The 25,393-nt window shown below is 46.3% G+C and overlaps 1 protein-coding gene and 1 long non-coding RNA gene across 2 annotated transcripts; one reads left to right on the top strand and one right to left on the bottom strand.

Annotated features, from left to right (window-relative positions):
• Positions 1-511: 511 nt before the first annotated feature.
• On the bottom strand, positions 512-14,265 carry LOC102569370 (putative methyltransferase DDB_G0268948). Its single transcript, XM_006260336.4, has 6 exons — positions 14,097-14,265; positions 12,710-12,870; positions 11,697-11,910; positions 10,420-10,520; positions 3,959-4,096; positions 512-2,302 (listed from the first exon to the last, which is right to left on the bottom strand). The coding sequence occupies exons 1-6, from the start codon at positions 14,205-14,207 to the stop codon at positions 2,212-2,214; spliced, it is 816 nt and encodes a 271-aa protein (XP_006260398.1). The 5' UTR covers positions 14,208-14,265; the 3' UTR covers positions 512-2,211.
• Positions 14,021-25,393, top strand: LOC132250363 (uncharacterized). Its single transcript, XR_009462040.1, has 2 exons — positions 14,021-14,108; positions 21,342-25,393. It is a non-coding gene; the product is annotated as an uncharacterized LOC132250363 (long non-coding RNA).

Genomic DNA, 25,393 nt, shown 5'->3' with positions numbered 1-25,393 from the left:
TTCATTTGAGATATTACAAAATAATTGCTGTTCTGAGATGCAAAAGTAAGATGCAAGAGAAGAAGGAACCCAAGAGAATATGTCCCATATCTGATTCTCATGGTGACTGGGAATTTGCCTCACACAAGAAGCCAGCACAGTATAGGAGGGAAGTGGTTCATAGGCCTTGTGCTGGTTTCTTTACCAAGGTATACTTCATCCTAGACATCAGATCTATGGTCTGCACATTCCATTGCCCATCTCCAGTATTGGCCAATATCATGCATCTTTCTTCAAAGTTTTTTCAGAGGTCATCATTTCATTATCCAGATCTGAACCGCACTAGCCTAACTCAGGTGGGGTGGCAGGGGCGGCTGTCCCAGGCACAAACCTGAGCAGGGGCAGAAAAATATCACTTGTTGCTGCTGTTGCACGATCACAGCAATGGCATAGCAGCTATCAGAAGTTGCTGCTGTGTTACGTTTTGACTGGACTTGTGGTTAGGAGTGTGATTAATAGATCAAGGAGACCATTCCAGTCACACTCAACATCTTTATTAGGATACGCAAGACAAAGACTTATTGGTATTAATAAAGATGATGCTTATGCAACATTGGATTTGGGAAGAACAGGTCTTATAGCCAGGCATCTTTGCTTTCCAGAGGACTCCCGCTAAGTTGTTTTTTATTCCTGAGCTTCAAAAAGGTCCAACTTGTTGCTTGCCTCAGGCCCAATATTTATAGATGGCTAATCTGATATGCTAATAATTGATCTCTGATTGGTTTTATATAAATTTGTTTCACTGGAACTTTTGGAACTTGATGGAAACATATTTTTAGGAGCCCTGGGAAAGGGGTCAAGGGATCAATTTAGCGAAAGGCTCTTTATTTTTAGATGTCTGACCCCAGTCTGTTAATCATCTGGTAATCTTTACTTTAATCAAGATCTTGTTAATCAGTTAAAAGTTATATTTTTGAGGTAGCAGAAGGATAGATTTCTTATCTTCTTTATGGCTTGCCTTTTGACCCTTGTTCAGTTATTTACTGTGGCCTGTCAAGGCTGCTTTGTTTTTTCCATTCTTAAGACTGCCTTTGTGTTTTAAATTATTTGTATATGTTAGCAAACATACATTCATACATTTGGTTACCTTAATTGTTAATGTTTGACACAGCTTCATCCAGGATAAAAAAAACTAGTGTTTTGGTCCATTTGAATCATTCTCAGGCATTTCACACACAACAATTTGAACGTAGCAGTTGCTGCCCTTTTGAAAGGGCTCCAAATGTACATGTGTCCATGCCCTCAGCTTACTGCATAACAGCTCTACAGTACTTTACTAGTCATTACCTGTACCCTGGAACAATAAGGATTGTGTTTTTATGTGCTCAGTACCCAGAGCTGGGGTCAGATACTGAAAAGTGCTCAGCAATCAGTGTGCTGAGATGTCTGGCATATTCTCATCCCTTTTTCTTGGTGCTCAACTGAGATTCATTCTTCAGAAATTATGCTCATAAGTTTTTCAACTGGCATATTCCAGACTGTGCCTACTTTTTCTGGAGCACAATTACTCTTATCTACCTTTTGAAGCTTTCTGAGGTTGAGGTCAATAGGTGAAAGATGTCTCTATTGTATCATCATCCTACAATGCTAACACTTACAGATTCCATTTATTTCTTCCCAATAATACAGCATTGCATACAACAATTTAGCGTACTGCAAGCTATTTTTATGTAGTGATATAATATTAATTTCTTGTCTTATAGACAATATGATGTTTATTCCATATGTGGAAGGGCACTAGGGGTGCCTGCCACTTTAAGAGGCCAGGCAGCCTGCAAGGCTGCTGGCAAGTGCAGGCCAGGGCTAACTGGGGGGGAGGGGAGGGGGGTCAGCTGAACCAGGGAGCCAGCAGGTATAAGTCCTGGCCCTGACCTGCTGGGAGAACACCACCTCAGCAGGATGGCTCCAGCTCCAGAAGGTTAACATGGAGGGTAACAGCAGTCTGGAGGTTTGGGGAGGAGAAGGTTCCTAGGGACCCAAGGAGGGGTCCAGAACCCAGATTGAGAAGTGAAGAGTATGGGGCCAGTGAGGGTCCAGGAGCCTAGTGAGAGGTGGACCAAGGTCATAAAAGAATCTTCTCAGGTGATAACAACAGCTTATTAATAAACATCAGTTATACAGTGTTAAAAGAGAATCTCTCTTCTGCGTACAGATCACAGCTGGACTTTCTTTTCATGGTCCCTTGTGGCCTAGAACACACACATTGCTAATCCACAACTCAACCTGGGTTTCGTTAGAGGAAACTCCCATAGTCTCCAGGAACCTGAAAGAATAAATAGAGATAGATTCACTGTCTTATAGTAAGACCTACCCCTCAGTACTGTGACATTTGGCTGTGACATCCACAGCCACACATATGCCAGCATTACCAAAAGCTTGCTACTTTTGACAGATAACTTAATTAAAAATAAACACTTGCATTACATTTTGAATATTTTCAAAATACTTTTCTACACATTATTTGTGCAAGCCAGTGACTATAATGACCACCACACAATATGCTGACTGTGGGTGCAAACTTTATGCTGCCAACACCTAAAATGGGAGTGGTTGTGTGCAAGAGTTTGTGGCTGCCCAGACCAGTGTGCAGCTATTCGCTGCTTCCAGGAGTCACGTGGAGAGCTCAATATAAATTATCTGGGGTGGAGGGAAGGGTGGACAGGATTGGGGTTTTCATAGGTTCTGGGTGGAGGGATCATAGGGGCTGGTAGGTATGCAAGGTTGATAGGCAAGGGAGGAGAGGTTGCCCAGCCAGGAGGGCTGGGGTCAGGGGGCTAAAAACAGCCCAGTCAGGGTTGGGGGAGTGGGAACAGCGCAGCCCCAGGGCTGAGGTGAGCCAGTGGACTTTCCCAGCCCAAGGTTGTACTGTGAACATGTACAGGCACATTTCATAGATCAGGTTAACCCTTTCTTAGATTGGGTTAACCTAATCTCAGTCTAAGTTAGTGCACCTACTCAAATGAACTAATTCAGATTGGGCACACCATTTTTGGGTGATTTAAAATTCTCTGCAGGCTTGTACAATTAGGCATTTAGATCAACCTAACCCAGGTTAGGTCGATCTAAAAGTAACGTCTATTAGGGCCGCGCGAAATTTTGACAGATGTTTAGAAGCTGTTTTGACATGTTTCAAGCTTGAAAAATCAAAACGAAAGGCTTCAAAACAGCTTTGAAACGAAACGAAGTAAAGTTTCAAAACATTTCGAGTTTCAAAGCCGGGCTTCCTTGCAGCTAAACAGATACTAGGGAGAGGGAGGGGGGAGAGGGGGGAAGGACTGCTCTGATACTGATGTGTGGAGATGGCCAGTGACTGTGATCCTTCCCTGAAGTCCCTTCCAATCCCTGTACTCTGGGGGAGGGACGGAAAAACAGCATAAAAAAGCTGCTCTGAACAGTTTGAGGTGCAGTTTCCCCAAACCCCTTGCACTCATCTCCTTGAAACTTGACAGGCTTTGTGGCCTCAGCAGGGGCTACCATCCCTGCTGTTTTCATCTGAATCAGGAAATAAATGACAAAGTTATAGGCATTTTTGTGATTCCCCATTATAGCCTATGGGCAAAACATTGAAACACATCGAAAGTTTCAACGAAACGAAACAGAACAGTGCTTCGAAACAGCCAAATTAAATGCTGTCCCTTCGAAACAGTCAAATGGAAGTCAAAACGAAAAGGTGCTGTTTTGCACAGCCCTAATGTCTATACTTGAGGCTACCACATGACCCAAGATGATGAAGTGTGTTGGATTTAACCCACAATTAGAATTTGAGGATCTGGTCAGCAAGTAAACGCCTGATATTACACATCCAAAACAAAGGTAACGGGTGAATCCACTGCCTCAATTACGGCCACCAGTTGTGGAATGGTTGTTAAGACATCATAGATATACCTGCATTGCGCTGACTTTCTTAAAATACTTTTACCTCTGCTCCATTTCTAGGAGAAGGGCTTTTGCTCTTTCAGGATCACTCCTCAGAAAGGTCTGATACATTGAGAAGGTCTGGAAATAACCAATTACATCAGCAACAGACACGGAAAGTTTACCAAAGATATCAGTAACTCTGGAAAACAAAAAAATATTGAAAAAGCAAGCAAACATGGTACCAGAGCATTGCTAATTTAATGCTGACAAATTAAAGCCATTAATTAAAACCATAGGCATAATATGCTTTCTTTTCTCCTTAAGGCTTTTGTTTTTGGAAAACCTCTGGTGCCTGACAGCTTCACTCTTCAGAAATTATAATCTCAAGTTCTTTAACTGGTATGATGAGACTGGTATGAACAGGTTTGATAAGATTTGGTGTTGCAAGTTCTTTGCATTGCTTTTGGCTGTTTCTGTTGTTTCAGAGTAAGCCAGATGTTCATAATGGATCTGACAAGATGGTGATCTGTCCAGCAGTCACAGGCTCCTCAGTCACAGACTTTGGACATCCAGTTGATCAGGGGCTCTAAAAATAACATAGTCAAGAAGGTACCAGTGCTTAAGGTGAGGGTGTGTATCCAGGTGGTCTTGTATTTGTCACTCTGTCTGAAGACGGTGTTTGTGATGACAAGACTGCTCTGTGCATTTGCTGAGAAAAATGCCATTGGAGTTGACTTTCCCTCCTCCTTCATTCCCTATGGTGCTACTCCAGCGTTCTAGGTCACATCCAACTCTGGCTTTGAAATCACCAAGGAGACTGATATTAATTTTACTTGCAAGCATTAGTTAGTACATGGTCAGGGTTAAAGCAAAACTGTTCTTTGACACCATTAGCATAGTGTTGGGATGTATGTGCTGATGACAGTGGCATACTAGTTGTTGCTAAGATTAAGATGGAGAGTCATAAGACAATTGTTGATACCCACAGGGAGCTGCACAAGTTGACTGAGCTGATTCTTGATGGTGAAGCTGATGCCATCAACACATCTGTCCTGGGCTGGTTTCCCCTTCCAGAAGATGTAGCCTCCGCCCTCTTCCTTTAGATCAGTGTTTCTCAACCCGTGGGTCACTACCCAAAAGCGGGTCACAAGAATATATGAAAGGGTTGTGAACAAGCTTTAAAAATGGATCAACAAACTTTAAAAATGGATTCTCCTTTAAAGGAGAAAACCATGGGAAATGGTGGCATTTCCCTTGCAAGCTGGCAGAGTTCCAGCCTGCAAGGGGCTGCTTGGGCTCTCTTCTACTTCACACAGTGGGGGGTACTGAGTCAGGACTGAGGGGCACTGGGTCAGGACTGGCCATCAATATTTACAAATAGGTTCTGGTACATAAAGGTTTTGAACCACTGCCTTAGATGACCCTCATTCAGCCATGTTGTATCTCACTAGTTCCCTGGAGATAATGGCAGTTCTTCTTTCTGGTCTTTTGTTGTCTTGGTTATCCATGAAGGTATGCATGTTCCATGTTGTGAAAATCATCGCTGTCTTTTAATGTTTATGACTGCAGAGAGTGATCTCACTGGATGTGGTTATCTAGCCAGGAGCAGATGAAACAGCTTAGATTTAGGGTACCTTTATTGGCCCCTCCCCATGCCGGGTGAGAAGAGGGGATCCTGACTAGAACGGCTCAGACATAGTAGCAGCTGCTGAATTGCACCCGTCTCTAGCCCAGGTGCAAGATAACCATCATTTTACCACTGCCTGCATGTAGATTTGTGGTTGGAGATTGCTGGATTTACTAGGCCTGTCTCTGACACCAGTAATCCAGCACTGCAGGGTTTTTGGAGGTTAGTACAGGAAAGTGTGTTATTTTCTCTGGTAGAAGCCTGTATATGACTTGGTTTAATGAGAGGAAGCTGGTGTGTGGAAGCAGCAACCACGTGATCTTGAGAAGATGGAGATCTGAGCCCAGTGGCAAGGAAGAGTCCTAGATGACAGGAGACCTCCATTTTGCTGCAGCCTTCTTCTGTCTTTACCGCTTTGAGATCCTGATATTTTCTGCCTGATCTGCCATTGAGGACTTGGATTTTGGACTGTGGCTTGTCTGGAACCTCCCCTCAGGCCTGTGAGACTGGGCAACAGCTCTAAGGATTATTAGGACATACAAACCTCTCTACCACTACAAAGTCTCAGTCCATGTAAAGGAAAGATGTCTATATAGTATCAGCATTCCACAATGCTAACTCTTATTGATCCCATTTGTTTCTTCCAAACAACAGAGGATTACACACAGCAATTTATCTCACTTCAAGCTATTTTACTTTATTTTGAACCAGGAGCTGCAGATGAATTGCTGAAGAACTAGAGAGATCAGAAGTGATATTAAGTATCATCATCACAACTGCCATACATCATCTAGTATATTCCTCTTTGCGATTCCCTCCTATGTTCCTCCCCAATTATAATTCCCCAGTCTTTACTTCCTCTCTAATCACTTCAGCACCTGGACACTTTGATATTGACCAAGACCTCATGAAGGCAGCATGATTTGCTGCTTCTTGGTGTGACAGAATTGGTGGGGAAAAAATCTGGAAAGAGCCAAAATCAAGAAAACTGGGGAGAGACCAGGTTTCAAGCATGTACCACCCCTGTCATTTAAGATCCCACCAAAAACTTTTGAGAGTTCTTCAAATGCAGGCATAGTTCCAGTGACAAAAAGATATTTCCTCAAGGAGCCTGCACCCACTTCAGGCCCCTGAAAAGGGTGGTTGGTGATACTGTGTTGCAGAAGCAGCCCATGTCATCTGCTGGTACCACTTTCTCTCTGAATGCAACAGCCCTATGGTTTGCTGTATGTCAATTGCTCTAGTCCTATAGGAACAAATATCCTAGCAGCTCTTCACACAGGTTGCTCTATTATCTGCTGATGGGGGCCATCCTGCATAAACAACTTATAGTTCCCCTGAAAGAAGTTTCTCTCTGCTTAGGCAATTCCTTCCACTAGCCTTTGTCTCTATATTTCCTATACATGTCATCTAGAGTGGGACCAACAGTTTAACAGATTCCCCTTTCAACTGGTTATAAACTGTCTTTTGTAATGGGGTCCTTACCCCACTGCTAAAAGAGGATCAGAGCTCAGGGGCGATTAGCCCTCCCCCCTGAGACAAGCTAAAACTCTGAAACAAATGGCAGCTCAACCCAGGTGCAAGCTGTGACTGACAGTCTTGGGGTGAAAGTGGAGGATCTGATTACTCTGGAAGAGAATTATAAACCACAAACCCTAAGCCAGAGGGGCAGTCTAGCTGTAGGAGCTCTGGCCCCTGCAGTTCCAGGCAAGGGCCAGGCTGGAGAGCCCAGAGGAAGGCTCTGGGCTGCAGAGGAGGTAGAGGAAACCCTGCATCCTAAACCAGGAACAGTTAAGTACCTCAGGCCCTTTGGGCAAGGGCTTCCACAGGGCAGGATTAACCCCACAAGGGGAACCTTGGGTCTGGAGCAGACACTCATGTTTTTGGTGTTCATTTATACCAGAGGATCAGGTTGTGGCTGTAGGGGTGAAGGAGGCTACTGAGAAGGGTGGCTAAGGACACCCCAGATCCTAGGCACTGTTGCTGGCAGGACTCTGGTGACAGATAGGAGAGACTTGTGGTACAAGCCCAGAGCCCCCAAGGGGCAAAGAATAGTAGAGACTAAGGGTGCAAAACTGGAGCCCGCAGAGAGCAAGACTGGGACCAAGAGCCAATGAGGGGTGAGACACAGTGAAGTCTGGGGTGCAAACACAGAACTCATGAAGAAGGACACCAGGTGCCAAGGGTCCCGTAGCCCACAAGGGCCTCAGCAGGGCCCAGGGAGCTCCAAGCTGCAAAAATGTGCCCAGAGCTGGGATCCAGGAGCTTGTGGTCCCCAAGCCAAGGGGAAAGTGGACCCCAAGACAAGTGGCTCAACTAGAGTAAAGTGGGACAAGGCCAGGGGGGGCCATGGCCCAGGCAAGGGCTCACCATCCAGAACTCTTTGTCTTCTAGCAAAAGCACACATTCAGCAGAGGTCCCCCACCCTTTCTGCCTGTTCATGTTTTCTGGTATTTTCAAGGGATCCACATCCCCACCCAGGCAGGGCCAGGGCCAGATTAACCCTTTAGTGGGCCCTAGGCAAAAAACCTCATGGGCCCCTACTTTTTCACTCAATAATTATAATATGTAAAATAAGCCCAACTAGGCCCCTTTCTCACTTAGGGCCCTAGGCATGTGCCTAGTTTGCCTATGCATTAATCTGGCCCTGCACCCAGGTGGTTTGTACTGGGAAGATGCTGGTGAAACGGGTTGGCATGAGCAGCAAAGTTTGCCTAGATAAAATTCTGTTAAGAGGTCTGTAACAGGGAGCCAGCATCTCCTGTTTCTTTAAGAAAAGAAAGCAGCAGGCTAGATTATTCTGTAGGAGACAGCTGAGGTACGGCATTTTGAGTAAGGAGCCAGAAGAAAGCCCACAGAAGGGTTATGGAGCTGACTATAACAATTTAGGAGCTAGTTGCACTGCAGTAAGCAGCAAAGGGGCACAAATCCAGGCAGCCCCAAAGACTGGGAAAGTCCCTGTGTTTGTTTGGGAAGCCACATGACCAGAAGGGGTGGTACTTTGGGGAGCATATAATGCCAGTGTCTGAGGCAAAGCAGACATTGTATGCTTGCTGTCTGTGAGGTGAGGTAATGCAGACAGAGCTTGCTGCTAGAAACAAGGAAGAGGTACCCTGTGGGCTGGAGAAACAAACCATATTCTTAGGGTAGAAGTGTGGCCACTCTTGCAGCCCCTAAGGGGGGTTAGATCTGAATTGCAACTGGCTGTTTATGCCTTGGGTTATAGTTATTTTTCCTTTGTAGTTTTTGTTCTAACCAGAAGACTGGGTTGTGGCTACAGGGGAGGTTTGGAGAACCGTAGGGCATCAGAAGGGGACCCAACACTGAGCCCTGTAAGAGTCAGGGACCCAGGGGCCGCATGTGAGAGAGAGCAGCTTTGCCACGGTCAGGGACCCCGGGGCTGAGGCCTGGGAGCCAAGGTCCAAGGTAGTGGACCTGGCATGAGGAGTGCAGCCAGAGAAAAAGGCCTGAAGCCCAGATATGGGTATTTAGGTCCGAAGGGTCAACTGTTGGGGGCCCCCTCTGAATTGCTACTGAGTAATATCTGCAAGGCATGAGCATGGCTGTGTGTGTGGCTGGAGGCCATGGTTATAGTCCCTAAGGCACAGTGAAGATCTGAAGATCAGTGGGCACATTGTGGGTCTGGTTGACCACGTTATGATACTGACAAAGCAGAGAAGCCTTGAAGTATGGTCTTAAAGCAGAAGCACTTCTGGAGAAGCAGAGGGACTCCAGGACTGAGTTGTGGGGTTAAAAAAACCCGAAGGACTGAGTTTGGGGCAGAGAAGCCCCAAGGATGGAGCCAAGAGGAAAAGCACCACAGAAGCTATTCCTGGCCTCTAGAGGCAGCCTTCCCAGTTGGCCATCGGTAACATCAAAGGCCTGGCAAGTGGGAGACGGGAGGGGAGGGAAGTTGGAAAGTGCACCAGGTGAGTCTGTGATCTGTGACCCTGTAGCAAGCTGGTCAGTCTCATCTGCCTGCCCAATAAACTTCTACTCAAGACAGTCAAAGAACTGTTGCCCAAGGCCAATGCTACCCATTTTAATATTCACTCATAGCTATCCAGGGATTTGTGGGAGACCACAATTACCAACTTCACCATACACAGACAGGACTTGACTTCCTTCTTGATTAGAAAGAGACAGAAAATGCACATTGGGGTGAGCCTACACATGCAATTAATTTGAAACAATAAACTCTGATGCATATTGCAAAGTTTACTGCTTCCGGGAACCATATTTACATGTGTGTCTGGGACTGCAGCATGTTGAGCTGGGTCGGAGCAGCCCCAGCTAGTAGGAGGTCCAGGGGGTCAGCCTGCCAGCCCGGGACTGCTCTGATCTGGCTCAAGTGTGCTGCGGAGGGGCTGGCTGGGGTGCAAGTGTGCTCCAGTGCAGGGTTATCCAGCAGGCAGCCCTTATGCTGAAGCACCCGTGTGCCCCAGCCAGCCCCATTAGCATCTATACGCGCATTGCTGCGCAGTAAAAAATCTACTGTAGAATAGTACTTGTATTTACACGTACTAACCTATGGCTGAGTGAATTAGTTTACTGTGGCCTAAGAGGGACACATGGACTTACTGTGGAGCTAATTAGGCAGCTCTGCAGTAAGTGTTTCATGTAGGCACGGCCACTGAGAACCACTGGCCAAATGCACTGGCCATGTTCACACACAGGGAGAAGCATTCCCCCTTCTTTGGCAGTGCAATTCTATTGTTTGTGTTTACAGGTGGTCAGATTAGATGAACACAGAGCTGCTTTCTGATCTCCAATCCCAATGGAGAATCAGCCATAAACTAAATGCCATGAATAAGAGAAGCCTAAAAGTTCAGAATTCCAAGTCTCATAAAGCCCACAATGCAAGGGATCCTTGCAAGTTTTCCTTATCTGCTCACCTCTTCTTGTCTTTAAAAGGCAGGGATGCATATATCTCCTTGTAACCGTCAAGGACACGGTGTACTCGTTCATCTCTATATTTAGAAAGCCTTTCGACAGCCTGTAAAGATAGAACATAAACAGTTAACATACTGGTTAAAACCTTGCTTCACTGTACTCCCTGAGCTGTGCTCCCTGATACAAGACCACTTGGCCTCAAACAAGTTAGAGCTCCATATGGGAATTATGGATTAATACAGACTTTTGAAACTTCTTATATTTGCTATACTTAAAACTCACAGAAATCATGTGCATTGGTCACAATTAAAAAATGTTTCATTGTAGATTTTAATTTTTATTTCATATCTTCACTGCAATTCATCATGGATTATTTTTTCTTGTTCTTGCATAGAAAGTTCCATGAAAAATGGCCTTTTTCAAAACTGCTTCCATCTCCCTTTGTTATTATTGGGACTAAGGCCATGGATTTCTACCACAATAGTCACTGCCTCCCATTATTTCCAAGAAGGATGATGGCTCCCAGTTTAGTCATGACAAGGATCAGGTGACACCAGCTAGTGAATTCACTAGCTTAGAGAACAATGGGAGATAGATGCCACTCTCAAAATGGCTACCTGATATACTAAGATGATGAAATAAGAATTATTATGTTAACAAGAAAAACCTACAAACACTATTGTAATTATATGATAATAGGGGTGTCATTAAAGACCAGAATTAAGATTGTTAAGGTGCCCTACTTGTGCTTTTCCTACTTGCGTGTGTGTGCGTGCGTGTGTGAGTATGTATGTGAATATATATATGGATTTCTTTTAAGTCTAATCATTACTTTGGATTTATAATATAGTCAGTAATATATTTTTGCCTTAAATTATTGATATATACCAAGCCATCACTTGGCACAAATACAGGTTTTTTTGCTACCCAGAGATTTGGTGATGGTATCACATTTTTCCCTTACAAATTTTAAGCCCTTATTCACTACTGTGCTCAGTATAATTGGGTTTAGAATTTTTGTTAATAGGCAAAGCAATTTATTCTTCTCTATTACTTTTTATAAACATAGGTGAACTAATTTTTACAGGCATCTAAACAAATAAAAAAAATCAAGTGAGCACTGGAAAATTACAGCCCCAAACACCTTTGACAATAGGGTCTTTAAATGGACTGTGTTAGGACGCTAACTTTGGGTGGTATTAATACTGCTGACACAATATTATATTCCCTCTACTGCGTGTGGAATGTCACAAGAAAGAGGACTGTTTTATTGCCCCACCTCACTGAAGATTTCGGTTAGCTTTTCAGAGCAGTCTTTATATTGCAAACGCACGTCTGAAGTATAGGTGCTGAAGGCCACGCAGCCATCGGGTCTGAGAACTCTGTCCACTTCTTTCATGAATATCTCCAGATCAAACCAGTGGGCGGCTACAAAGGCAGTGATGAGGTCCACTGAGCCATCTTCAAATGGCAGCTGCTCTGCACTGGAAACACTAGGTAGGGGAAGAGGAAAGGTACTTATTACTGGGATCACAAGGAGTCACCCACTGCTTTATTTGGCCTCATCCCAAGCCAAATGGGCCAAATGGAAGGCTGCTGGACATGTATGATAGTGATTCCTAGACAGGGTTGAGTTTCAAGCACTTGGGTGCATCTAAACGAGATGCTTAACGCGCAGTAGCCTAATAACACTGAGCAGTACTGCACCACAGTACAAACCACATTAATACGCTACTGCACAGTATTATTAGCAGGGATCCTGGTTTTCTCTGGTTTTAAAAAAAATCCCCAATTTTCTGTTTAAAAAAAAAAAAAAGTAATCCCAAATCTACATTTTTTCATGACTAAAATGAAATGGCACTATTTATATATTAGTGGTGTTTCATTTAAATCATGGAAAAATGTGGATTTCAGGTTACTTTTTTTAAACTGAAAATTGGGGATTTTTTTAAATCAGAGAAAATCAGGATCGCTGATACTGTGCAGTAGTGTCACTAAAAAGGTGTTTGCTGGCACTACTGTGCAGCAACTCTAGTTACTGTGCACTTGTTTAGTACCTGATTGTACAAATACTAAATTAAGTGCACAGTAACTACTGCACATTAATGAATATGTAGATGTGCCCTCTGAAAACTAGTCCCCATATACTAGACATCACACCCAAAAAACGTGAGGACCTCTTCTGAAACCATTGGCATGTAGCAGTCCTGTTTGTGGAGTCTTTGCTTTGTGCTGTCATCTGGATTATGACTCTGTCACCTGAAAGAGTCACTTCTTTTAAGTTACACTTACCAGTAGGAAACATTAAGGAGAGAGTTAGCTTGTTTGGCCTCTTCAATCTGTGCTTCGCTTATGTCAATCCCAATCACCTTCTCAAAGTGGGCTGCAAGCACTTGAGTGCCCTGTCCTGACCCACAGCCAATGTCCACTGCTAGTTGAACAGGGCTCGCTCTCTAAGGAGAGGAAGAAATAATGCGACTTAGCTTTTTATTCCTGAAGATCTGATAGGACAAGAGAGTGTGGTCTCCTGGCTACGTTGTTCACATTCCCAAAGTGTAGACTTTAAGAACAATGCCAAAAAATTATGAGAGTTGGCAATACTGAATCTTCATAGTTCTGGACCTGATCAAAAGCTAGCCTGTGCTGGGCAGCAACTGAAATCTTGCAAAACTCTGGAACTCCTGGTTCAGAGATGATACCTTTTATTAGACCAACTAAAAAAAAAAACCAAACAAAAAAACCGCAAAAAAATTACCCTTTTTTGCGACTTCTTGGTCTAAAAGGTATCATCTCTGAACCAAGAGTTCTAGAGCTTTGCATTTCTTTTTGTCTCAGACCAACGCAGCTACTAAATACATCCCTACTGAAATCTTAGCTTCTTTCATTCCTTGGTGCTCTCAGCACAACAGCAAGCTTTCCCTATGCCTGAAGAAGGGCTCTTGTGCCCCAAAGCTTGCAAAGAACATTTTCCAAACTATTCAGTTGGTTTAATAAAAGTTATCGCATCTACCCAAAGAAGCATCCCTATTAAAATCTATGTTACTAGATGAGGTTTTGGTTGCAGCTGTGTTGGTCTAAGGGCATAGGCAGGCAAGGTTGTTTGGGTAGATGCGATAGCTTTTATTAGACCGGCTCAGTTGGAAAAAAGGTCTTAGCAAGCTTTCGGGTGCAGTCACCCTTCATCAAGCAGGTCGGAGACATCAAGGAACGAGATGAAGCTTCTCTCATTCCTTGCAAACTCAGACCAGCAAAGTCTCCCTATCCCTGCCAAAGGGTGACTGCACCCAAAAGCTTGCCAAGACCTTTTTTCCAGCTACTCAGCCGGTCTAATAAAAGCTATCACATCTACCCAAAGCAGCTCGCCTGCACATCCTGCTAGAGGAACGCCTGAGCTTCTGGCTCTTTTCCCTGTGAGAGCTGCAGGACTCGGCAGCGCGGGAGTAAACAGCATTTCTCCTTCCCCCCGGGCGGGGCGGGGCAGGGCGGGGCGGGGCGGGGCAGGGCAGGGCAGGGCAGGGCTGGGCTGGGCTCTCCGCACTGCCGCTGCCGGCCTGGAGGCGGCGGGGACAGGGCTGCGCTTCCCCGGAGCTGCAGCTACCGCTGCCCGGGCTCAGCGAGCCCGGGGTCGGGGCGCTCTGCGGAGGGGAGCGGGAGTGCAGCCCGGCCCCTCGCCCCTCACCTTGTCCCGCAGGTAGGCGAGGAGGAGCCGCTGCAGCTCCGGCGGCGGGGCGAGGCGGTAGCGCTGGTAGCTGGCCGCGTGCGCCTTCCCCTCGAAGAGGCTGGCGGCCATGGCGGGGACGCCGCGGGCCTCACGTCAGCGCTCGCGTCTGGGCGGGAAGGAAGTTCGTGCGCTCCCTCACTACCCACCAACCCCAACCCCGCTCCGGGGCTGTCCGTCCGCGCGGGAGGCAGGGCTGCGCCGTCGCTTAGCGCTTGTATAAACGCAGGCCGCAGAGCTCCGCAGCAAGCCTGCCGTCCTTGTGTGGGGAGCAGCTGCTGCGCCGCAGCGTCTCGTGTAGACGTTGTGGGCTGGGCGGAGTTGGAGGGAGGAGCCTCGGCACTTTTGCCTGTCTTTTTATTCTCCCTTTATCTTCCGTAGCTCTCTGGAGTACACTTAAATAGCCAGGATGGGGTTTTTTCCTGCCATACCCAGCAGGATTTTTTTTCAAACCCCTTTGTTCTTTTCTTGGTTAAACCTTTTTGTAACAATATTTGTTTTTCTCGAGTGACCTTTTTTTTTTTTTTTTAATTAAGAGCCTGGCACACCATGTCTAATCTCTGCACTGCTTGTTCTGCTGCTCTGCAAGTCCTAGGTTACAGCCTCTCCCTGGTCCTTGTCGGCACTTGTTTCATTAGTTGTGATCTTTTTATAACCCATTCAGGAGTTGAGACCTGTTTGATATTGGCTGTTAGTAGCTCAACAACTGGTTGACATCTGGCCAAAAATAGTTCATGTATTCAGGGTTAATATTGAAACCATTCTGAGCTCCAGCTAGCCAAGCTCTTGGTTAGTTTATCCATAAAGTATGAAAACTGCACTTAAGAAAGACCTATGACCTCCTTGGAGAGCAGGTCACGCTGGTACTTTAGGTAAGAGATCCGCCACAAAATGAGTGTCTACCTGGTTTTAGTAATTGGATCAGCAGGAGTTTGTAGGACTCTTCTGAACTGCTTTATTTAGTTTCAGCTAACCCCTTACCCCACTTCTCCCCAAAATATAGGGTTGTTTTTTTAAAATCATAATGTTTAGTTCGGATATTTTCAAAATGGAAAGTTTGGGTTTCTTTCGGTATTCTTGTTTTGCCATTGAAAAGAAAGAAGATTAAAGAACAGGAAAATGGAATAAAATAAATCATTTCATGTTGAACACGATATTTCGGAAAACCTATTAAAGAAACAAAACTCCATTATTTTCACAGCATTGTTTGGGATTGCTAAATACAGATATACTTTACCCTCTAGTTTTCATTTGAGATACTAGAAAATAATTGCTCTTCTGAGATGCAAAAGAGCCTGAGAAAATTTGTCCCATATCTCACTCTCACTCTTGTTGCAGCGAGGGGGGGCGGGGGTGAAATTTATCCCACACAAGAAGCTGGCACAATAGAGGAGGGAAATGGTTCATGGGTGCTGTGCTGGCTACTGTATCAGGGTATAGGTTATCTATTGGGATTATATTTTCCCAAAGAAGCGTTTTCTTTTCTCAAGGGTAAAGATTTGTGTGAGTGACATCAGAAGCTGGAATGTGACCACTGAACAGCCCATGGGAACTGCCATAGGATATCAGACCTGTGGCTCATGCTTTCCATAGCTTGTTTCCAACCATGGCCAATGTCAGATTTTTTTCCTTCAGAGAATTTCCAGGCCTCCTCATTTCAGTGCCTAGATCTGCCTTCTCTGCTCCCTCAGTTTGAGGCACACTGAGCAAAAATAAATGCAACTGATAAAGCTGTACCAGTGCATTAGGAAATGGCAATCAAGTATCTTCTGTATTATTTTCTATCCTGTTCCTTATGCAGCCTACCATTGTGTTTGCTGCTTAGGTCCTCGTTCTGCATTCAGCAATGGTCTCCACTGAACATTCCCAGGAATGTCTGGGAATAGTTGAAATGATCATTTCAATGTGCATTTTTAAGTTGCTCATAACTATTTGTTCCTGTCATTCCCCCCAAATACTGAATAATTCCTCTTTTCTTTTCCTTCCTGCAACATTTTCTTCCCCTGCTTTAGCATTTTTACTGTCACCAGCACTACCACCCACCCTGATGACACCAATATAGGTACACTGCACCTCTGACCCCTTCTAGTCTCCAATTATACCTCTTGGAGCTGGGGCAGTTGCATCTCTTGTGCAGGAGCACTCAATTCTCCTATAATGACACCAACCCTTTGGCTGCTGTTTCCTGGCTGAGCATAAAGGGGTAGGTGTGACGCTGGCAAATAGACTCTGTCCCTGCTCCATGCAGTCAGCAGTCAGCCATGCCTCTGGGAAAATCCTCTTTTCTTCATTCTGCCTTCACAAAACCAAGAGTGTATCTTTTCCAGGGGGGTTGAGAATCATATGGCAACCCCTTTCCCCTCTGAGGAGTTTTTTAACCATTCTCTGCCTATAAAACAGTTGTTTTTTTTTACTTTGGCCTGGAGCCTAGAAGTATGCTGTGTTCCAGTTGCCTTCCAGGGCTTGTTGGGAAGTTTGCTTATCTGCATCAGTTGTGTTGCTTCTCTGCTTAGTTTTGCTCTCAGCCACTAATTTACATCAATGCATTCACTCAGGAAAGTCCTATAGCTCAACCTACAACAACGTAACCTCATCAAGCAAAGTTGCTAAGGGTATTACACCTTACAGTGTGGACAGGCATAGGACTTGAAATCAATGGCATTTAGAGATGCTTCCAAGAATGATGAAATAGTGTAATGGACTGTAATGTTGGATGTCATGTACTGCAGTGTGAACTAGAGTGGCCAGAAGCCTCTGGGGGACTAAAGGAGTGAACTGTAATGCCCACTACAATTCCCAGAAGGCTGCAGGGGATTGGGTGAAAGTAGAAAGCAGTGATGGAGTGCGGGATGCTGTTGCGGAGAGAGATGCATGGCCAGAGACTCAGAAGGAGCAACAGAGCCAGGACTACTAGCTGTAGAAGCAGGGATCTGATGTGGGAGCCTTGGCAGATGACAGTTAAGCATTTTTGGAACCAGAGGCTGGTTGGGAGTCTCTAGAATTGTGAAAGGGTTTAAGGTGGGGGTGGCAATTATTTGGGTCCAAGGGTCACATAGGGAGTTTTGATGACCTGTTGTGGATTGGGTCAACCCCTGCATGCAACAACTCACCAAAACTTCCTGTGGGGCTTTGGGTGGATGGGGAGCAGTGTTTGGGACTTGGACAGGCATGATTCACTCCATGCATGCCCTGCCTTGTGTCAGGGGTGGCAAAGGGGTGGATGGGGTTGAGTGGAGGGGTCTTGTGTGCATGTGAGGGGACTGCCTGGAAGACAGCCAGGGGTGAATGAAGGCCAGGGGCACATGCAGCAGAGATTGCCTGGATGGCGGCTGCCCCTGTGGCACTCCACAAGGGGCTGAGGCCTGTTTGAGGCAAGCTGTTTCTGCTCCCACCCACACCCGCCAGCCCCAGTGTGCAGCTTCTGAGGGGCTGTTCCCAATGTGACTAGCCAGTTGGTCTTGCATTGTCACTGGGAGGCAAGAGAAACAGAGCAGCACCTGGGCAGCTGCAGCCACGTCAGGAACAATCCCAACAGAAGCTGCATGCTGGCCGGGGCTGGGGCTGCCAGGGCTTTTCTGCTCCCGTTGCCTCCAGCTGTGCCTGCTACTGCTGGTGCTGCTGGTCCACTCAGCTTTTGGTGGGGCTGTTCGCAATGTGGCTGCAGCTGTTCAGGCACTGCTGTGCTTCCCCTCACCTCCAGTGGCAGCTCCTCTTCCTGCTCCTGCTCCTGCCTGGGCAGGGAGAAACTTCAGCCCAGCAGCTCCCGCTGGAGGTGAGGGGAGCATCCAGCCAGCGGCAGCTGCACTGGGATCAGCCCTGCCAGAAGCTGCATGCTGGCCAGGACGGGAAATGGCAGGAGCACAACACGGTTGCCTTGGAGGGAGCAGGTGGGGCTCAGCCCCATTTGGAGCACAATGGGGGCAGCCAGAGGCCAGTTCCAGCCAGTTGGTGGGCCAGATTTGGCCCATGGGCCATATTTTTGCCCACCCCTGCTCTAGGGACTGCTAGCATTCCTTGCCTTTTCCTCCAGGTAGGAGATGATGGCTTGCTGGATACCTTTGGGAGGAGAGAGTCTGTATTTCTGATAGCTAGCTGCATACTCTTTGCCCTCATACAGACGTGTAGCCATGTTCTGACAAACTGGCACCTAGAAGGGTTACCCAAGTTCACTTTATTACATGTGGTCAATGATTAAATTTCACTGGGAATAGAAGTTATCTGTTAAAGATTATTCACATTGGATATTTAACATCTAATACATGGAATCAGATGAACAAAGAAGACTGTATTTTCTGTTCCACACAGGTGAATGACATTTTGCTTTTCAAGTGTTTCATTCTTAGATATATATAGCAAACATAAAAGCACAATACAAATGTTTGAGGGAGGAGCTTTTTCACTTTTTTGCTAATCTTTTTCTTTTTCCCTTTTCCTTATCTTCTTTAGCTCTCTTAAGTAAACTTAGTTAAGTAGCCAGGATGGTGTTTCTGCCTGCTACATGGCACGCCCAGTGGCATTTTTTTAAAACGCCTTTGTCTTTTCTTGTTTAAATCTTTTTATAACTTTATTTGTTTTTCCCTTGAGTGATGTTTTTATTAAAAACCTGACATCATATATAACCCCTGCATTGCCTTGTCCTCCATGGCCGCGTCAACGTGAGATGTTGACTGCACAGTTGTTACTGCTCAGTCATTTAGTACTTGCATACCCAACTATTAAATGACTGCCCAGTAAACAGAGTTATTGTGCAGTGGTGTCCCTGCATGGCTTTCTGGTGACTCTGACTGTGCAGTAGCTCTTTACTACTGCGTGGTAGCATTGCATCATGGTTTGTACCATGCGACACTACTGAGCAGTACTAATGGGCAACTACACAGTAATAACAAGCTACTGCACAGTAAGCATTAGGGTTGTGTGAAGCTTTGGTAGCTGATTCAATTTGGAGGAGATTCGGCCTGATTCGGGGACTGAATCTGCGAATCTGAATCAAATTGGAAGACCAAGTAAAAGCTCTGAATCGATTCGAAGCATCCAAATTGATTTGGAAAAGATTCGGCTGATTCGGAGATTCTGCCATAGACTAAGCAAGCAGTTGGCAGCTGCCTCCAGCTGGCAAGTTTGTTTGGGCTGGGGGAGGGGGGAAGGAGGGGCTGTGGCTGTGGCTGGGACAAGCTGTCCAGCTGGGGCAAGGGGCAGGTTATTAAGGGAGGTGGGGTGCAGGATGCGGGGGCAGCTATGCTGAGACCGGGAGCTCTGCCCTGCTGCCGCCTGGAGCAAGCCGCGCCTGCATTATGCACTGGCTGGGCAAGTGGCAGTGGGGCAGGGCCCCCGCGGCTCCCCCTGCCAGGGCAGAGGCAGGCACAGCTGGAGGAGCTGCGGGAGAAGTCCCAATGGCTACCCTGCCTGGCCCCATCCCCGGCCTGGCTCAGCCTCCTGACACTTTCAAAAAAAAAAAAAAAAGCCCCACACTCACTGGCTGCAGCGGGGGCTGTGGGGTCTCCTGGCAGAGTCTCCCTGCAGAGCCTCTGCTCCCCGCTCCCCATCCCCCCGCCCAGCCCTGCCCCTGATGGCTGCCCTGCCCTGCCCTGCCCCAGCCCTCCGGCATTAAAAAAAAAAAAAAAAAAGCCCTGCACTCACTTGGTCTGGCAGTGGCAGTGGCAGTCAGAGCCTCTGAGGGCTCATGCCAGAGTCACTCGCCTGGCATCTGCGTTGCACTTGTTGCACTGTGCATGTGCAGCATGGCTCAGCAGGGTGCCGCACGCTGTCAGGGAGCTGGGGCAGCTTCATGTGTCAGCCAGAGTTCGGCACTGCTGAGCTCCAGTGGCCCCAGCTCTTGGGCAGCACGTGGTGCCCTGCCAAGCTGCGCTGCACCCACATCATGGGGCAGCTGCTGCGTGGATGCCAGGTGGGGGGGGGTCGATCCCCACTTTCCCCCACTGCTCCATGCTGTGCGGGGGGGCCCTGCCATGAGCTTCCAGAGGCCCCAATCACTGTTGCTAGAGCCGGTGAGTGTGGGGCTTTTTTTTTTAAGTGCTGGGAGGCTGGGGCTGATGGCGGATGGGGCCAGGCAGGGCAGCCATGGGGGCTTTTCCTGTGGTTCCCCCCACCCAGGGAGAGGCAGGCACAGCCAGAGGAGCCACGGTAGAACCTCCAGCCGCCCAGCTGTGCCTGCCTGTCCCCGGCCGATCCGAATCACAGAATCTCTCTGAATCAGCGCTGAATCTTCCAAAGCTGATTCTGCCGAATCGATTCAGGACAGTGATCCGAATCTCCGAATTGAATCACTGTCTGGCTGAATTGGCTGAATCACTGAAACACTGTCTGAATTGGCTGAATCTGAATCTGAATCGAATACTTCCCTATTCACACGGGCCCAGTAAGCATCTCGGGTAGATGTGGCCACAGGATCTGTAACTGCTAGATTCCAGCTTCTCCATGATCATTTTCTGTATCTGTTTAATAGTTATGATCTTTTTATAACCATTCAGTAGTTAAGACCTGTTTGATATTGGCTATCCATTGTCTCAGCAACTTGTTGACATGTGGCCAAAAAGTAGTTAGTGTATTCAGGGTTAATATAGAAAACATTCAGAACTCCAGCTAACCAAGCTCTCAGTTAGTTTACGCATAAAATACAAAAACTACACTTAAGAAAGACCTATTACCCCCTTAGAGAGCAGGTCACGCTGGTACTTTATGTAAGAGATCTGCCACAAAATGAATGTCTACCTGATTTTAGTAATCAGATCAGCAGAAGTTTGCAGGACTTTTCTAAACTGCTTTATTTAGTTATAATCAGAATTCCCCCCAAAATATGGTGGATTTTTTTTAATTGTAATGTTTAGTTTGGATATTTTCAAAACGCAAAGTTTGGGTTTTTGTTTCAGTATTTTTGTTTTGCCATTGAAAAGAAACAAGATTAAAGAACAGAAAAATGGAATAAAATATGTCATTTCATGTTGAGCACAATATTTCAGGAAACTGATTAAAGAAACAAAACTCCATTATTTTCACAGCACTGTTCGGGATCTGCTAAATACAGATATACTTCGCCCTCTAGTTTTCATTTGAGATATTACAAAATAATTGCTGTTCTGAGATGCATTTTTAAGTTGCTCATAACTACTTGTTTCTGCCATTCCCCCAAAATACTGAATATTTCCTTTTTTCTTTTCCTTCCCGCAACATTTTCTTCCCCTGCTTTAGCATTTTTACTAAGTCACCAGCACTACCAGCCACCCTGATGACACCAATATAGGCACACTGCACCTCTGGTCCCTTCTCGTCTCCAGTTATAACCCCTGGAGCTTGGGCAGTTACATCTCTTGTGCAGAAATGCTTAATTCTCTGACAATGACCCCAAGCCTTGGCTGCTCCAGGGAACTGGAGGAGTGAACTGTAATGTCCACTACAATTCCCAGAAGGCTACAGGAGATGGGTGGAAGCAGAAAAGCAGTGATGAAGCATGGGATGCCACAGTGGAAAGCAACGCATGACCAGAGGCTCAGAAGGAGCAGCAGAGTGAGGACTCAGGTGTGGGAGCCCTGGCAGGTGACAGTTAAGCACTTTTGTAACCAGAGGCTGGTTGGTAGTCTCTCCAGAGTTGTAGAAGTGTTTAAGTTTTCTCAGGTGTATAGAGTTCCCTGCATGTTACCTGTTATGGGGTGATTTCACTACAGTGCTACTGTTTATTATCTGTTACCTGGATCATAAGTGTATGTACCTTAATGTTAATGTTTATTCATCTGTATCTGTCCCTTTTCCCCTTGCCCATTGGCTTGTGACCCTAATCCCCAGCATCTCCTATATAAAAGTGGGAACTTCCCTTGCCAGCTCCCTGTGCCAGATCCTGAGGTTGGGTTTGGTAAAGTGGAACCTACATGCAGCTTGTTCTGTTCTGTGCGGCTGCATGTTTATATAGGTTGTCGACCCTCCAGCATCCCAAGGTAAAGTGTTTGTTTCTCCCCATGCCCTTCTATCACTCTGACTACTGCTCCTGTCTACCACCTTCCCCCCACCCCACTTTCCTGGCAGTCCCTGTGTGCTGGGGCTTATGGCACTTAAAGAGTTCCTCAGGGATCTGTTGCTGAGGGTGCCACTACTGCTTACATTAGTGTGCTTGGGCTGGGGCTCCTGACACTTGGGGCACTCTGGGCCCTGGGCCTCTCAGCTATCTGGACACCACTGTTACTTGCATTCTGGGTGTTCCAGGCATCTACATGACTTACACGGCTTAATTATTCCTACACCTCTCCTCCTGCCTGGGGACATAGTGCATAGTGCCCTGTTCACAGCTAAATGCAGCCAGGTGAAACAGCTTCATGTCTCCACAGGCAGCTGTTGCTAGCTGCACAGAGGCTGCACATGGATAGCAATATTCTGTCAGGGGTCTATTGCTGTGTAGAACACTGTGCATCTAGAAAAATGGAGTCACATTCAGAGCATGACTACAAGATAGGGGCTATGGCCTCTGGGAGGGTTTGGGAGGAAGAGAAGACATGCACCAGGAACCAGAGAAATTAGCTATGCTTAGGTTTAGGTTAGCTTTAGTGAGTGTTTGTGTGGATAGGGGCTAAATTAGGGACTAAAGGGGCATCTGTGAAAGGCAGGGAGGAGTGGGGACAGGGTGTGCATAGCCAGGTAGGAGCAGGAAATTGGGAGGGAGCTCTGAGAGCAACCAGAAGAGGGGTGGAAGTCCTGAGGGAGGTAGGAAGGGAGGGTCTCTGGCCAGGGTAGTGGGGAGGCGTATTATCCCAAGGCTGTGGTGCACCACTGCAGCGCTCTGTAATCCTACCTTGTGTGCACCAGGTACTGAGCCGTGAACCCTGTGCCTAAGACAGAACCTGAGGCAGATGCCACAGCCAGGCTCTTGATGTCCCAACTTCATCTTCCAGTTCTCCTTTCAGAGACATCAACTCCCAAGAACCCTATTGGCCTCACTGCTGGAGACTGACACACAGTTAGGAAACTCCTGGTCAAATCTCCCTGTTGCTGCCAGTAATCTGTCCATGGAGGCAGATTCTGTCAAGCATTGTTTGGCAAGAGTGGTAATGCATAAGGGTGCCTTATGCTGCTTGGAAACAGGCATTTTCCCCACTGCAGCTGCTGTGCACAGATCTGCTTTGTGACCTGCCTGCTAGCGCTGTATAGATGAGCAAGCCTTGCTTTCCTTCAGACACTTCCATGGCTGAGGGAAACAGGGTGTTGCAATTTGCACTCTCACCTTCAATATATTTCCAGAGACTCCTGTTGAAACTGCTTTTCTCAGACCTGCTCCTCCTTCAGCTGTTGGGGTTACCAGGCTTGCTCATGTAGCCAGCATGCCCCCTACAGCTCTCTTCCTTATGACTTCCTAGGGAGCCTGCCTCTATGGATATTGCAAACCTCTTGTGGGTATGCAGGCACATAACTGGGTCTGGACCCCTGCCACATGCCGACAGCTGGGAAAAAATAATCGAATGATTCCAAAATGGTGGAAGTCTAATTTTTTTTTCCAGGGCACATTTAGATGCCCAGGCAAGCTATCAGAATGCCATCTTGAGATTTTCATCTTTAAATAGGCAATAGTCCCACAAACACCTTTGTGATGTTGGTTATTTGATTTTGTTCCAGCTTTATCTCACCAAAGAGGATGCAAATTATGCCATTCACATTGCCAAGATCATGATAGAGCCTTCTAAAGGTGAGAACATCAATTATACAGTATTAAAAGAGAAACTCTCTTCTGTCTACACGCTGGCCTGAGACCCTCCCTTCCTACCTCCCTCAGGACTTCTACCCCTCTTCTAGTTGCTCTCAGAGCTCCCTTCCAATTTCTTGCCTTGGGACAGCTAGACATTCCTGTCATTGTCCCTTAGAATAGAGACATTCCTTATTCATAACTCTAGCTGGGTTTTATTAGAGGAAATGCCCATAGTCTCCAGGAACCTGAAATAATAAATAGGGATAGATTTACTCTATTATTGTATAGGCCACAAGTGGCTAACCTGTGGCAATTGAGACACAAGTGACATGAGCCGCCTTTGTGTGTGGTATGTGGCAGATTGGAATGGGCACAGGGAGGACCGTGGTATACAGGGCAGAGATCAGAGTAACAGATTAGGCAGGCAAAGGAGACTGGAGTGATACTCAGAGGGAAGGTGTGGGGTTTACCTTACAGCATGTCTGAAAGGTTGCCCCCCTCCCCAAGTACAAAGGTGCAGTTAGATGCAAAGGTACCATCTACAGCAAAATATGTGGCTGCATTAAAAAAAGGCTTGCTACTTTTGTCAATTGATTAAAAAGAAACAAACTCGACTTACATTTTGACCATTTTAAACCCAGTATTGTACACACTAAGTACCACACAAATTGCTGATTACATGTGCAGTTCCTTATGGCATTACTGTGTAGGTAAGCACAGGATGATGCTGCCACCTGGCCCAAGTTGTTGTAGTACATTGGATTTAACCTACAGTTAGAAGTCCAAGCTCTCCATATTTTACTAATAATTTACCAATATGAGCATTAAACTTGAGGCTGTCTCCTATAAAAGTAAGATCAAGTGGCAAAAGGAGAAGTTTAGCTGAGTTACCTGAAGTCTGACAAAATCTAGATGGAGACATCCAGGTAGAAGTACTGACCCATGTCCTCAGTGGATTTGAACTGGTAGAGCCTTACTGAAATAATAGTGCTTTTAGGTGGTTGATAAGTTGGCTCAGGACTATCCAGCTTGCAGCCCACAGCTCATGGGGGGTTAACATCCAGCCTGCAATGCTGGGAGAGCTGCCAGGGTGGAATATCTGTGTAGCATGGTGCAATGGGAGAACCTACAGAGAGCTGAAGACAAGGCAGGGCGCTGTGCCACATAGGTCGGGGTGCCCACCCTCTCCACATGTGCTGTGCAGCCTGGGGGGCCAGTGGCCCCAGTTAGTGCAGCCCACATGGTATGCAGCTCTCAGGCACTTTGAAGTTGTACAACTCTGATGTGGCCAATAAGTAAATGACTGATAATACACATCTGCAACAAGGTTACAGAGGTGAACATGTCTGCACAAATTGCCCCAGTTGTTGAAGGTATATGAATGAGGTCTGAACAACCCTGCATCATGCTGACTTTCTTAAAAGACTGTTACACCAGCAACCAACATGGGGGTTTTATCAAAGGTGTCAGTGACTCTGGAAGAGAGTGGGAAAAGAAACAAACATTGCAAAACTAAGCCCTGATGATAATGTAGTTCTGCTAATTTCAAGTCAACCAATTAAAACTTCAGACATGA

The sequence above is a fragment of the Alligator mississippiensis genome, chromosome 4 (genome assembly GCF_030867095.1).
Source record: "Alligator mississippiensis isolate rAllMis1 chromosome 4, rAllMis1, whole genome shotgun sequence".
Taxonomy (NCBI): Eukaryota; Metazoa; Chordata; order Crocodylia; family Alligatoridae; genus Alligator; species Alligator mississippiensis.
The sequence above is the reverse complement of the archived record's forward strand: the minus strand, read 5'-3'. Positions and strand labels throughout refer to the sequence as shown.